The sequence below is a fragment of the Leucopleurus acutus genome, assembly GCF_964270905.1.
Source record: "Leucopleurus acutus genome assembly, chromosome: 8".
NCBI classification, from domain to species: Eukaryota; Metazoa; Chordata; class Mammalia; order Artiodactyla; family Delphinidae; genus Leucopleurus; species Leucopleurus acutus.
In genome coordinates this window covers 55,091,222-55,106,161 of record NC_139151.1, presented here as the reverse complement: position 1 = coordinate 55,106,161, position 14,940 = coordinate 55,091,222, and the positions used below count along the sequence as shown (strand labels likewise).

Below are 14,940 nucleotides of genomic sequence, written 5' to 3'. Positions count from 1 at the left end.
AACAAAACAGGCACCAGAGGAAGATACAAGCAAAGCTCAACAGGAGCTCAGAAAGTAACTCTATAAGATACAGCCTAGGAGAATGTACAGAGTTTTAATAGGCTGAAGAAGAGCCTAAGGGAATAACATGAGCAAAGGCCCAAGGATAAAGATGAGGGAACTAGGAATACAAATTGAGCATGGGATGTGCTAGGACAGAAGCTTAGTTCTATAACAGCCAGTACCTCACAGACAAAAATGAAGCAAACAAAGCCTTGGTTTAGTGATTTCTCGAATTAGGTGCTTCCCTGCATAGGGACAGTTACCTGCAACAGCTCTTTAGCTGAACCTCTCTTCTCCACATCCATTTCAAGACAGCGGTTCAGAAAGTCTCGGAAGATAGCTGACAGCTTCTCTGGGTTCTGAAGCTCCGGGGTCCCATTGGTGGCGATGAGGTACAAGGCCTGGCAATACAAACAGAGAATTGCCTTGGGCTCCAACTGAGGTTCTCTCTTGGTCCCCAGACAGGCCCTCTAGAAATATGGTCAGCTGCTTTCTGCCTTCAGAACACAAAGAGGCAGCTTTGGTATACTGGAAAGAATATGAGTTAAGGGTCAGGTTTAACATTTAAAGGCCATGTAACCAGGTGCAAGCCAGTGAACTTCCAACTTCTTCATCTGTAAAACAGGGATGATAATAGTGCCTATCTCACATGTCTGAAAAATAAAACAAGATAGTATATTAAAAGCACTCTGTAAGCTTATGAAGTGTTACTGACCCAAGGGTTTATTATTATCCTTGATTATAGATCTAAATGGTTTATTATTCATTTAGCCTGATGATTTAAACACCTGCCCACTTGCTGAAGGAAATTATTCCTGGTGCCATCACTTCAGTCATCTAAAAACTCATCTCTTCTAGCAGGACAGAAATATGTATAAAGGAAGCGTTCTGTAAAGGAGCAACCTGTTTCACTGTTGCCATCCTGGTCCCCTAACATGAAGTATCTCCTGGGAAAGGTAAAGAAAAACACAGTCAAACTAAACCTTTTAAAGCACTCAGCACTTTAATTCATAAAGTGTTTACACAAATACTGTCTCATTTAATGACCACAATAACTCTGGGTAATAGGCAGGGCAAGAATTATCATCCCCATTTCACAGATAAAGCCCAGAAACATAAAGAGATATGCCTGGAATCATGCTGTTTACACAAGTTCATGTCCTCTGACTCTACTCTCAGTCTTATTTCTGTCACGCCCTACTGATATCATTTTCAAGGCCACTCTAAGGTGGAAGAAGATGAGTGGCATGTGGATCCACCGGGCAAAACTGGGGGCCGAGGGTAGAAACTACGAAGGTAGTTTTACTTTGGTACACTAAAGCACTTTTCAGTAATCAGAGCTATCCAACTAAGATTAGATGACCACCTATCAGTGACAATGCACAGGGAATTCCTGCACTGAATGGGAGGTTGGAATAAACAACAAAATGAAAACAATAAAAATAACTCTCACCTCTGCCCATGATCAAAATTACCAACCTACTTGCATCTGTATTCACATACCCTGCTTTCCCTCTCCTATTACAACGGATAAATTGGGCATATTCTAATCTAATGCTCTTTACTTCAGTACTTGATCCAACCCCCTTCATCTACTTAAGGACATCACTCCTACAGATGTCACTTCTTTTTTTTTTTTTTTTTTGCGGTACGTGGGCCTCTCACTGTTGTGGCCTCTCCCGTTGCGGAGCACAGGCTCTGGACGCGCAGGCTCAGCGGCCATGGCTTACGGGCCTAGCTGCTCCGCGGCATGTGGGATCTTCCTGGACCGGGGCACGAACCCACGTCCCCTGCATTGGCAGGCGGACTCTCAACCACTGCGCCACCAGGGAAGCCCATGTCACTTCTCTCTTGAACATGACCATTTTCCTCTCCACTAGATCAGTCCCATCTGCACAAAAACATGCTATAATAATATCTTAAAAAAAAAAAAAAAGGGGACCTCCCTGGTGGCACGGTGGTTAAGAATCCACCTGCCAATGCAGGGTAGACGGGTTTGAGCCCTGGTCCGGGAAGATCCCACATGCTGCGGAGCAACTAACCCCGTGCGCCACAACTACTGAGCCTGCACTCTAGAGCCCGTGAGCCACAACTACTGAGCCCGCATGCCACAACTACTAAAGCCTGCGCACCTAGAGCCTGTGCTTCGCAACAAGTGAAGCCACCACAATGAGAAGCCCACGCACCACAACAAAGAGTAGCTCCTGCTCATTGCAACTAGAGAAAGCCCCCGTGCAGCAATGAAGACACAACACAGCCATAAACAAACAAACAAACAAACAAACCCTCCCTCGACTCCACTTTAAGATACTGCTCCACTGTTACCTTAACAAAACTCCTTACCTTAAAGCAAAACTCCTTTAAAAGAAAACAACAATGAAAAGTAAAAACTAACTGCTTACACATGCCATCTCAACTTTGCCCACTCTGGTGAATTTACTCTAATTAGGCTTTCATTCCTATCACTCCAGTGAAACTGATTGTCGAAGTCATCAATAACCTTCACACTGGCAAATCTAATGATCATTTCTTAGCGTTATCTTAAATGCAACCTATCAGTCAGGTTTGACACAGTGATCCATCCTCCTTCTTGAAACACTTTGTCCTTTTGGCCTCCAGGACACTTCTCTCAGTTCTCCTACCTGGAAGGCTACTCATTGACCACTTTGCTAGCTCCTCTAACCTGTAAACATGACAGTATCCCAGGTCTCAGTACTCTCCCCTCACTCCCTAGGTGAGTGATCTCATTATCAACTAGCTCTGATTTTTAAATAAACAAACTATATAATACCTACTAATAAATTTATATTTAGAGTACTGACCTCTCACCCTTGAACTCTGAACTCTTATGCCCAATTCTACTCAGTATTTCCACTTGGATGTTTAATAAACATTTCAAATTAACACAGAACCTTGTCCACTCTGTTCACTCACTTCAGGGACACTGGCCTCCTTGGTTTTCCCTAGGATGTAACAAGCACGTTCTCAAAACAAGTTCTTTATATACTTGACACCTGGAAAACTCTTACGTCAGATTAATCTCATGGCTCACTACTTTATTTTCTTCAGATTTCTCCTCAAATAACTTACAAGAGAAGACTTCATTCTCTACCTAGAATAAAAGAGCACACTTCTCCCTCCTTCCCCCCTTACTCTCTTAAGCCACTTACTCTGCTTTTTTTCACAGCTCTTATCTTCTGTTACTATATATTAATTTATTATCAGTAGAACAGTTTCTTGCCCATGATAAGAACTCAAATAATCATTGAATAAATGAATGAATGACTGCTAATATATATTTTCTTTAAGCATTTATACTTTAAATTCAACAGTGCCTAGTTTTTATCCAGAAAAGAGAAATCCAACAGCCCAAACATCTTGATATGGGCCTAGTAACACTCACTCTCAGAGGATTTTCATTAAGGTATGGGGGCTCCCCTTCAATCATTTCGATGGCCATGATGCCCAGGGACCAAATGTCAACCTTAGGCCCATAGGCCTTCCGTGTCACAACCTCTGGTGCCATCCAGTACGGTGTTCCCACCATGGTGCTCCGTTTGCTCTGCTCTGGGGTGATCTGGGCACAGAATCCAAAGTCAGCTAGAAAAAGAAAGGACAAGACAGAAAGGATTTATATGTAGGGTATGCCTTCTGTAAATACTGACTCTGTGCCTACCCCTAGGTATCAAGCTCTGCCTGCATCCTAGCCACTGCATCCCTTGTCTCTCCAAAGCCAGAATCACTTAACTGCCACCTTCAGCTCTTAGCCTGTCTCCTGTTCAACCCTGAAGGAGGAACATAACAAATATCATCTCTGGCTTCCTTACCCCTCCTCAAACCAGAAGCGCTAGGCATTAAAGTCCAAGCCACCCCCATTGCCCCAGTACTGCTTTCTTCTTGAAAATCATTCCCATACACCAGTATCTGGTAACTAGGTCCTTGCTTTATTTCCTGGGCATGAGTCCTGGACTTAAACCCTAATCACTTACAACTAGGCATGGCCCTGCTTTAATAAGTTCCTCACCCCGTGCCCCAGGACAGAGACTGCTAACAGTCCTCCCATAAGCAGCCCATCCACCTGTGACACAACCTGTTTGTCTGGACTATTAGTCCTTACACATTCGAACAAAATGTTCTGCCTGCAGTTCATTCCCATTATATTGCAATTATACATTTATTTAATTATGAGGCCTTCAATAAGAAGGACTGTCTTCTTACTCATTTTTTTCATTCCCAGAGGGCCCAGCATACAACAGACATTTAATAAAAGTTTGCTGAATGAATGACTGAATGAAAGAAGTTACACTAAACTCTTTCTTCTAATTATGTATTTTGTGTTCCCCATACTAGATTGAGAACTACTTAAATACAGGCAAAAGTATGCTCAGCGCCCATCACAGGTCCTAGCACATAGTGGGCATTCAGTAAAGTTTTTTGGCTGAATGTATAAATGAGTGGGAAAAAAAAAGAAATGTCATCCTATATAGATAGTGCTGAGTAATATAAAGTGTCCGCATATCCAAGGAAATACAGATTCTCTGGCGAGTCTTGTAGCTACTCTTATATGATTATCATCCCAGAGGAGACAGGGTCCCACAGGGAAGAGAAGTATTACCACTCCTACTCACTTAGCTTGACGGAGCCATCCATTCCCAACAGAATGTTGTCACTCTTGATGTCTCTATGAATAACTTGGCTCGAATGCAGAAACTCCAAAGCCTGCAGGCACTATTGAAGCGGTGTGGGCAGAGGGAGAAAGAAAGGACATATAATATGAAGACTTAAGAATATCGCTAATCCAACCTGCTCATTTGATGATAACAAAAGTGAGGCCCCAGTGAGTAAAAGGACTTACTCCAAATAAGTGGAAGAGGCAGGTCTGGAACCTAGTCTCCTGTCTCCTAGCTAAGCATTCTTCTAACATTCCGTGCTGCCTTATATCTTTCTTATAATATACTTGACCATATTATATTATAACATAGCTTGTAATAGTTTTCTTTAACTACGGGAGTTCCTCCAAAGTATTTTAGAGTTGTTTACAGAACATCAGCACCTTGACAAAGAACCCGAGGCAACAAAAAATAAATAAATACTGAGGAAGAATGGAAGGGATTTCGTAATGAAAAAACTGGAGGAAAGTGAGAGTCACATTTGGGAAACTAGACAAACGGAAATGATATTAGAAGCAGTGAACTTAGGAGGATAATCTTATTTTGGTGAGGAGATAAATTTGTACTGTTTTTTATATTCCTATAAAGAGTTGCAGACTAACGTCCATAGGCCACTGCAAATGTGAATCTTAGAGTTCTGTAGAGAGGCTGGACTTGAAATAAATGTTTACAAGTCATTCGTGAAGAGGTGATTTTTTTTTTCTTTTTAAGTTATGGTAATGGTTGGAACTGGCAAATGCTATAGGAGATAGAGGAGAAAGAAAAGAACCTTGGAAAATACCCAGACTTAGCAAGCAGAATAAGTAACATAGAGTGAATGGAACAATGAAAATGCATGGTTCTGACCAACAATATTATTCTAGACAAATCTCTTACTCCCTCTGGGCTACTGGCTATCTCCCAACTGTAAAATGTGGGGATCAGAAAAGATACTCTCAGAGTTACTACTAAATCTACTAGTTTAAGTTCATAACCGAAAGCTAAAATTTTAGGGGCTTCCACTGATTAAAAAACACTAAAAATGCAAACCAGTTAGAAGATACTATTTAAATATTCTCAACTTAATACTTCACTTTCTAAGAACATATCAATGGCTAAATTAAAAACAAACCAATATTCAGAAGCGGCTTTTCCCTGGAAAAGTATGACTTGCTTTCCTAAGGAGGCTAGAGACTTTGGCCTCTGGATGTAAAAAATTATGAACAGGGACTTCCCTGGTGGCGCAGTGGTTAAGAATCCGCCTGCCGGGTCTTCCCTGATGGTGCAGTGGTTGAGTCCGCCTGCCGATGCAGGGTACACGGGTTCGTGCCCCGGTCCGGGAAGATCCCACATACTGCGGAGTGGCTGGGCCTGTGAGCCATGGCTGCTGAGCCTGCACGTCCGGAGCCTGTGCTCCGCAATGGGAGAGGCCACAACAGCGAGAGGCCCGCGTACCGCAAAAAAGAAAAAAAAAAAAAAAAAAAAAAATCCGCCTGCCAATGCAAGGGACATGGGTTCAGTCCCTCCTCCAGGAAGATCCCAGATGCCACGGAGCAACCAAGCCTGTGCGCCACAACTACTGAGCCTGTGCTCTAGGGCCCGGGAGCCACAACTACTGAAGCCCACTCACCTAGAGCCCGTGCTCCACAACAAGAGAAGCCACTGCAATGAGAAACCCGTGCACCACAACAAAGAGTAGCCCCCGCTTGCCGCAACTAGAGAAAGCCCACACGCAGCAACGAAGACCCAAAGCAGCCAAAACTTAATTAAATTTAAATTAAATATATAAACAATTTAAAAATTTAATTTAAAAAATATATTTTTAAACAAAATATATTTTGTTTAAATTTAAAAAATATATAAACAAAAAGGATGATTTAAAAAATATATAATTTAAAATATATATAAATTAAAATATTAAATAATTCAATAATTAAATATTTAAATAATTAAATATTTAAATTTTAAAATATATAAACAAAAAGGATGATTTCAAGAAATTGGAACCCTCATGCATTGCTGGTGGGAATATAAAATGGTACAGCCACTGTGGAAAACATTTTGGCCAGTCCTTAAAATATTAAATATAGAGTTGCTGTATGACCAGAATTTCCACTCCTAGGCATATACCCAAGAGAAATGAAAATATACATCCAACCAACAACTTGTACGTGAATGTTCACAGCATCATCCATAACAGCCAAAAAGTGGAAATTACCCAAATGTCCATCAACTGATGGAAAGATAAGTAAATAGAATCTTATTTGCTAATAAAAGGACATATGCTATAACACAGATGAACCTTCAAAACATTATGCTAAGCAAAAGAAGCCAGTCAGATGCACATATTATATGATTCCATTTACATGAAATGCCTGGGACAAGCAAATATATAGAGACAGAAAATAGTTTAGTGGTTGCATAGGGCTGGGAGGGCTGGGAAAGAGGGTGGGGCGGGGTATCTGTTAATAGATACGGAGTTTCGTTTTAGGGTGTCGAAAATGTTCTAAAATTGATTATGGTGATGGCTACATAACTCAATATAATAAAACCCATTAAGTTATACACTTTAAATGGGTGAATAATATGGTATGTGAATTATATCTCAATAAAGGTATTTTTAGAAAGGGGAACTATCTCTATGAGAACTTAAGGATATAGTAATGCCACCTATTTAGGTAACATTTAAATGTTTCTCCAAATGCTTTTTGATCCATATGGTACCCCAAAGGCATATACAGTGTGAATGTTGCAATTTCTAAGATAAATCACTTGAGGCTTATTGATTTCCCCAAGCATACATTTGCATGTATCTCAACCAGTGAAAGTCAGTCCCTGGGGTGACTGAAAAACATCTTAGACATTACAATGGTGTGGCTTTCCAAAGGTCCCCAGTATATAAACAGATAATACAGTTTATCTATGGTATCAAATTTCATGAAGGGAATGTGATTAGACAAAAATTTCTTAAAAGGCTCCTGGGTGGGGGAGGGAAGATAATGAAACAAAAGTTGAGAAACACTGCCTTAGTGGTACAGCAAAGAAAAGAAATCAGATCTAAGAATCCCAGGCCTGTGTTAATTCCATTAACCTATGTGTGTATGTGTTCTAGATCCCAGGGTTTTTAATGAAAATGTGATCATATTTTCTAGGACAGTATTGATTTCACATGACTTTATCTTTCCTAATATTAATATAAAAGTACATCGTTATGCCTCCAAATCTTGCATCATCAAAACCCAAGCATACTGATCCCCATAAAACTCTGAACCTAATCTTCTAATCACTTAAATCTTCTACTCTCCCTCATTCCCAAACTTTTCTATTATTAGGCTATCAGAAAGTTCCAGTCTCTTATCAGCAAAGCACCCAATATGCTCAACTTCTTCTAATACTCCCCTCACCTTCTTGCTCTAACGAAAATGTGGCTATCCCCTGAGGACACTGCTTTTCATGGAGGCCTTGCAGAGGTATTTATTTTCCCTTCTTATACAAGCATTTTACAGACTTGAGACATATAATAGCAATGAGGAGAGAGGAGAATACCTATTTAAGCTTTGTTTCCTATTTCTTTTGCCTGGAAGTATTTTACCCTAGATTTTTGCTTGGCTTACTCTTTCATACCATTCAGATCTTTACTCAAATCTACGGCAAAACCTTCCCTGACTACTCTGTCTGAAATAGTACCTCCTCTTGTCACTATCTTTTTTTTTTTTTTTTTTTTTTTTTTCGCGGTACGTGGGCCTCTCACTGTTGTGGCCTCTCCCGTTGCGGAACACAGGCTCCGGACACGCAGGCTCAGCGGCCATGGCTCATGGGCCTAGCTGCTCCGTGGCATGTGGGACTTCCTGGACCGGGGCACGAACCCGCGTCCCCTGCATCGGCAGGCGGACTCTCAACCACTGCGCCACCAGTGAAGCCCTGTCACTATCTTTTTATTCTACTTTATTTCCTTCATAGCACATGAATAAAGCAGGAAAGCAGAATAAAAATATGATTAAAATATATACCCATATAAAAGAGGTAAAGGAAAATAAGTGTTCATAGCAGTTATTTTTAAGAGGTTGAAATTATGCGTGATTATGCATATATATACATATGTGTGTATATATATATATTTTGGAACTTTCTAACTTTCAGAATATAGTAATCTTTAAAAACAGGTATAAAAAGAGGATGATGGGAGACAGTACAACTAATTTCTCCCACCTCTACAGTGCCCAGGCTGAGATTCCTTCAGATGCAGAACTTTGAGATATATGGACATGGAGACCATGTCCTGCTCAAGTCTGGTTGGCCACTTGCCTTACCTCACGGCACACAGCTGCAATCTGGCCTTCATCCATGCAGGTTTCTGTTACCACGTCTGTCAAAGAACCTCCAGCCAAATATTCCATGACAACCCATAGCTCATCTCCCACGAGGTAACTGTAGGAGTAAAGATAAAGGGTGAGAAGGAATAGAGTACACTGGACCATAGCAGTGGCTTTCAAAGGATAAGCATATACCAGAGTGACTCTGCATTTCCCTCAGTTCTGGAAGAGTCCAGGGTTCTTTTTTCTAAGGAAAAGCAGAATCTGTGGGACAGGATCACTAACGTGACATCTCTTAAGGATTCGCCTGGGGAAATCAAAGCACACTGTTCTGTGAAGCCCCAAAAGACAGAACTACAATCACTAGGTTGAAGATATAAAATTATTTCATCACAACACAAAGTAGTACTTCCTAAAATCAGGCATGATTCCCACACCTCTCTGCATGAAAGGAGAGAGCATCCAAACATTTGACAAAGATGGGATTTGGAGTCCATCTTACCAATATTAGGGAAAGTCACTAAACCTCCTTTAGAATTCTATTAGATTTGAGATCCATAAGACCCATACTGGGTCTTGTTCAAGATTCCATTCCCATAAAGTGTGGCACAGTAGATGTCAATATTTACCGAATAATTCAATGAGTAAAATAAAAGATAACTGTAAATGTAAAATGAAGTATTGACTATAAGAGCCATTGAAAAGCTGTAGAATTTTATACCCATAGCCATTATGCTGACAATGATCTCCATTTTGAATGTCTCTGATTCTAAGAATGGAATAAATTCAGTAAAGACTGCAAAACCAAAGCTGCTTCTGGAAGCCAAGGGTTTCCAGTTAGTACTGTATCCCTAGAGAGATTATGGGGCTAACATGAGTTAAAACTGATAGTCTCACTCAGGGACTGGATAACTCAGCTCTGTTATGTGATAAACAAAAACGTCACCTAGGAGAGACCTTCGAGATGGTGGAGGAGTAAGACGTGGAGATCACCTTCCTCCCCACAAATACATTAGAAATACATCTACATGTGGAACAACTCCTACAGAACACCTACGGAAAGCTGGCAGAAGACCTGAGACTTCCCAAAAGGCAAGAAACTCCCCACGTACCTGGGTAGGCAAAAGAAAAAAGAAAAAAGAGACAAAAGAATAGGGATGGGACCTGCACCTCTGGGAGGGACCTGTGAAGGAGGAAAAGTTTCCATACACTAGGAAGCCCCTTCACTGGTGGAGACGGGGGTCGGGGGGGGAAGCTTCGGAGCCACAGAGGAGAGCACAGCAACAGGGGTGCAGAGGGCAAAGCGGAGAGATTCCTGCACAGAGGATCAGTGTCAACCAGCACTCACCAGCCCGAGAGGCTTGTCTGCTCACCCACCAGGATGGGTGGGGGCTGGGAGCTGAGGCTTGGGCTTCGGGGGTCAGATCCCAGGGAGAGGACTGGGGTTGGCTGTGTGAACACAGCCTGAAGGGGAAAGTATGCCACAGCTAGCTGGGAGGGAGTCCAGGAAAAAGTCTGGACCTGCCTAAGAGGCAAGAGACCATTGTTTCGGGTGTGCGAGAAGGGATTCAGAGCACAGCATAAATGAGCTCCAGAGACAGGTGCAAGCCACAGTTATCAGTGCAGACACCAGACACAGGCATGAAACGCTAAGGCTGGTGCTGCAGCCACCAAGAAGCCTGTGTACGAGCACACGTCACTATCTACACCTCCCCTCCCGGGAGACTATGCAGCCCACCACCGCCAGGCTGGCGTGATCCAGGGACAACTTCCCTGGGAGAACATACGGCGTGCCTCAGGCTGTGGCAACGTCATGCTGGCCTCTGCCACCGCAGGCTAGCCCCGCATCCCGTACCCCTCCCTCCCCCCCACCTCCCCCACCCCCCCACCCCGGCCTGAGTGAGCCAGAGCCCCCTAATCAGCTCCTACTTTATGCCTGTCCTGTCTGGGTGGGAACAGATGCCCTCAGGTGACCTACATGCAGAGGTGGGGCCAAATCCAAAACTGAACCCGGGAGCTGTGTGAACAAAGAAGAGGAAGCAAAATCTCTCCCAGCAGCCTCAGGAGCAGCGGATTAAATCTCCACAATCAGCTTGATGTACCCTGCGTCTCTGGAATACCTGAATAGACAACGAATCATCCCAAAATTGAGGTGGTGGACTTTGGGAGCAACTGTAGACTTGGGGTTTGCTTTTTATATCTAATTTGTGTCTGGTCTCATGTTTAACTTAGTTTGTATTTAGAGTTTATTATCATTGGTAGATTTGTTTATTGATTTGGTTGCTCCCTTCCTCTTTTTTTTTATATATATACGTATTTTTTTTTCCTTTTTCTCTTTTTGTGAGTGTGTATGTGCATGCTTCTTTGTGTGATGTTGTCTGTATAGCTTTGCTGTTACCATTTGTCCTAGGGCTCTGTCTGTCCGTTTTTCTGTTTTGTTTTAGTATAGTTTTTAGCGCTTGTAGTCATTGGTAGATTTGTTTTTTGGTTTGGTTGCTCTCTTCTTTCTTTCTTTTATTACTCTTAACTTTTTTTATTTTTAATAATTTAAAAACATTTTTTATTTTAATAACTTTATTTTATTTATTTTTTCTTTCTTTCTTTTTTTCCTCCCTATTCTTCTGAGCTGTGTGGCTGACAGGGTCTTGGTGCTCCGGCCAGGTGCCAGGCCTATGCCTCTGAGGTGGGAGAGCCAAGTTCAGGACACTGGTCCACCAGAGACTTCCCAGCTCCACGTAATAACAAACGGTGAAAGCTCTCCCAGAGATCTGCATCTCAAAGCTAACAGCTCCACTCAACGACCAGCAGGCTACAGTGCTGGACACCCTATGCCAAACAACTAGCAAGACAGGTACACAACCCTACCCATTAGCAGAGAGGCTGCCTAAAATCATAATAAGGTCACAGACACCCCAAAACACACCAATGGATGCGGTCCTGCCCACCACAAAGACAAGATCCAGCCTCATGCACCAGAACACAGGCACCAGTCTCTTTCACCAGGAAGCCTACACAACCCACTGAACCAAACATACCCACTGGGGGCAGACACCAAAAACAACAGGAACTGCGAACCTGAAGCCTGTGAAAAGAAGACCCTCAAACACAGTAAGTTAAGCAAAATGAGAAGACAGAGAAACACACAGCAGATGAAGGAGCAAGGTAGAAACCCACCAGACCTAACAAATGAAGAGGAAACAGGCAGTCTACCTGAAAAAGAATTCAGAGTAATGATAGTAAACATGATCCAAAATCTTGGAAACAGAATGGAGAAAATACAAGAAACATTTAACAAGGACCTAGAAGAACTAAAGGGCAAACAAACAATGATGAACAACACAATAAATGAAATTAAAAATTCTCTAGAAGGAATCAATAGCACAATAACTGAGGCAGAAGAACGGATAAGTGACCTGGAAGATAAAATAGTGGAAATAACTACCGCAGAGCAGAATAAAGAAAAAATAATGAAAAGAATTGAGGACAGTCTCAGAGACCTCTGGGACAACATTAAACGCACCAACATTCGAATTATAGGGGTCCCAGAAGAAGAAGAGGAAAAGAAAGGGACTGAGAAAATATTTGAAGAGATTATAATTGAAAACTTCCCTAATATGGGAAAGGAAATAGTCAATCAAGTCCAGGAAGCACAGAGAGTCCCATACAGGATAAATCCAAGGAGAAATATGCCAAGACACATATTAATCAAACTATCAAAAATTAAATGCAAAAAAAAAATAGTAAAAGCAGCAAGGGAAAAACAACAAATAACAGACAAGGGAATCCCCATAAGGTTAACAGCTGATCTTTCAGCACAAACTCTGCAAGCCAGAAGGGAGTGGCAGGACATATTTAAAGTGATGAAAGGGAAAAAACCTACATCCAAGGTTACTCTATCCAGCAAGGATCTCATTCAGATTCGATGGAGAAATTAAAACCTTTGCAGACAAGTAAAATCTAAGAGAATTCAGCACCACCAAACCAGCTTTACAACAAATGCTAAAGGAACTTCTCTAGGCAGGAAACACAAGAGAAGGAAAAGACCTACAATAACAAACCCAAAACAATTAAAATGGTAATAGGAACATACATATCGATAATTACCTTAAATGTAAATGGATTAATGCTCCAACCAAAAGACATAGGCTGGCTGAATGGATACAAAAACAAGACCCATACATATGCTGTCTACAAGAGACCGACTTCAGACCTAGAGACACATACAGACTGAAAGTGAGGAGATGGGAAAAGATATTCCATGCAAATGGAAATCAAAAGAAAGCTGGAGTAGCAATTCTCATATCATACAAAATAGACTTTAAAATGAAGACTATTACAAGAGACAAAAAAGGACACTACATAATGATCAAGGGATCAATCCAAGAAGAAGACACAGCAATTGTAAATATTTATGCACCCAACATAGGGGCACCTCAATATATAAGGCAAATGCTAACAGCCATAAAAGGGGAAATTGACAGTAACACAATCATAGTAGGGGACTTTAACACCCCACTTTCACCAATGAACAGATCATCCGAAATAAAAATAAATAAGGAAACACATGCTTTAAATGATACATTAAACAAGATGTACTTAATTGATATTTATAGGACATTCCCTCCAAAAGAACAGAATACATGCTCTTCTCAAGTGCTCATGGAACATTCTCCAGGATAGATCATATCGTGGGTCACAAATCAAGCCTTTGTAAATTTAAGAAAATTGAAATCATATCAAGTATCTTTTCCGACCACAACGCTATGAGACTAGATTATCAATTACAGAAAAAAAATCTATAAAAAATACAAGCACTTTGAGGCTAAACAATACACTACTAAATAACCAAGAGATCACTGAAGAAATCAAAGAGGAAATCAAAAAAAACCTAGAAACAAATGACAATGAAAACACGATGACCCAAAACCTAGGGGAGGCAGCAAAAGCAGTTCTATGAGGGAAGTTTATAGCAATACAATCCTACCTTAAGAAACAAGAAACATCTCAAATAAACAACCTAACCTTACACCTAAAGCAATTAGAGAAAGAAGAACAAAAAACCCTCAAACTTAGCAGAAGGAAAGAAATCATAAAGATCAGATCAGAAATAAATGAAAAAGAAATGAAAGAAGCAATAGCAAAGATCAATAAAACTAAAAGCTGGTTCTTTGAGAAGATAAACAAAATTGATAAACCATTAGCCAGACTCAGCAAGAAAAAAAGGGAGAAGACTCAAATCAATAGAATTAGAAATGAAAAAGGAGAAGTAACAACTGACACTGCAGAAATACAAAGGATCATGAGAGATTACTACAAGCAACTCTATCCCAATAAAATGGACGACCTGCAAGAAATGGACAAATTGTTAGAAAAGCACAACCTTCCAAAACTGAACCAGGAAGAAATAGAAAATATAAACAGACCAATCACAAGGACTGAACACGAGACTGTGATTAAAAATCTTCCAACAAACAAGGATCAGAGATTTGAATTGACTACAAACTTACCAGGGGTCAACAATGAAACAGAACTCTTAAAAAAAAAAAAATCAAATCAAGTTCTGTAGTGTTTAGAACAAAGGAGGGGTCCCAATGTCTCCGTAATGGTGAAATCTCAAACGAAACTACTGAATGTCACATTTTAAGAGAATGCAGACAAACCAGAAGTTATTCAGCAGGGTAAGCAGGACAAGGAAAGATCTGAGATGCAGAATGATTTAAAGACCTACATGTTTGACTCAGGCAGATGGGCTGAAGGCATTCCCTGGGGTAGAACAAACAGTATCAGGACCAGCTGTGAGAAGCTACAGGGTGGTAGGGTTCAGCCTAACCCAGAATACTGTACAGCAATCAGAGGTGTCCACCAACATGCAGGGTCATTGGCAGAGAGCCAAACATCACAGATGAATCTTAAATGGAGGCAGTTCTGAGTGCTGG

The 14,940-nt window shown here is 41.1% G+C and overlaps 1 protein-coding gene across 1 annotated transcript in view; it reads right to left on the bottom strand.

Annotated features, from left to right (window-relative positions):
* PAK1 (p21 (RAC1) activated kinase 1) overlaps positions 1-14,940 on the bottom strand; it is a gene marked incomplete at its 3' end in the record, with an annotated part of 203,087 nt that overhangs the window by 48,225 nt on the left and 139,922 nt on the right. The window contains exons 11-14 of the mRNA XM_082844295.1: positions 9,002-9,119; positions 4,671-4,770; positions 3,446-3,642; positions 306-443 (exon numbers count right to left, since the gene is read on the bottom strand). Coding sequence (XP_082700421.1) covers positions 306-443; positions 3,446-3,642; positions 4,671-4,770; positions 9,002-9,119 — 553 coding nt within the window. The remainder of the gene's footprint in view (positions 1-305; positions 444-3,445; positions 3,643-4,670; positions 4,771-9,001; positions 9,120-14,940) is intronic.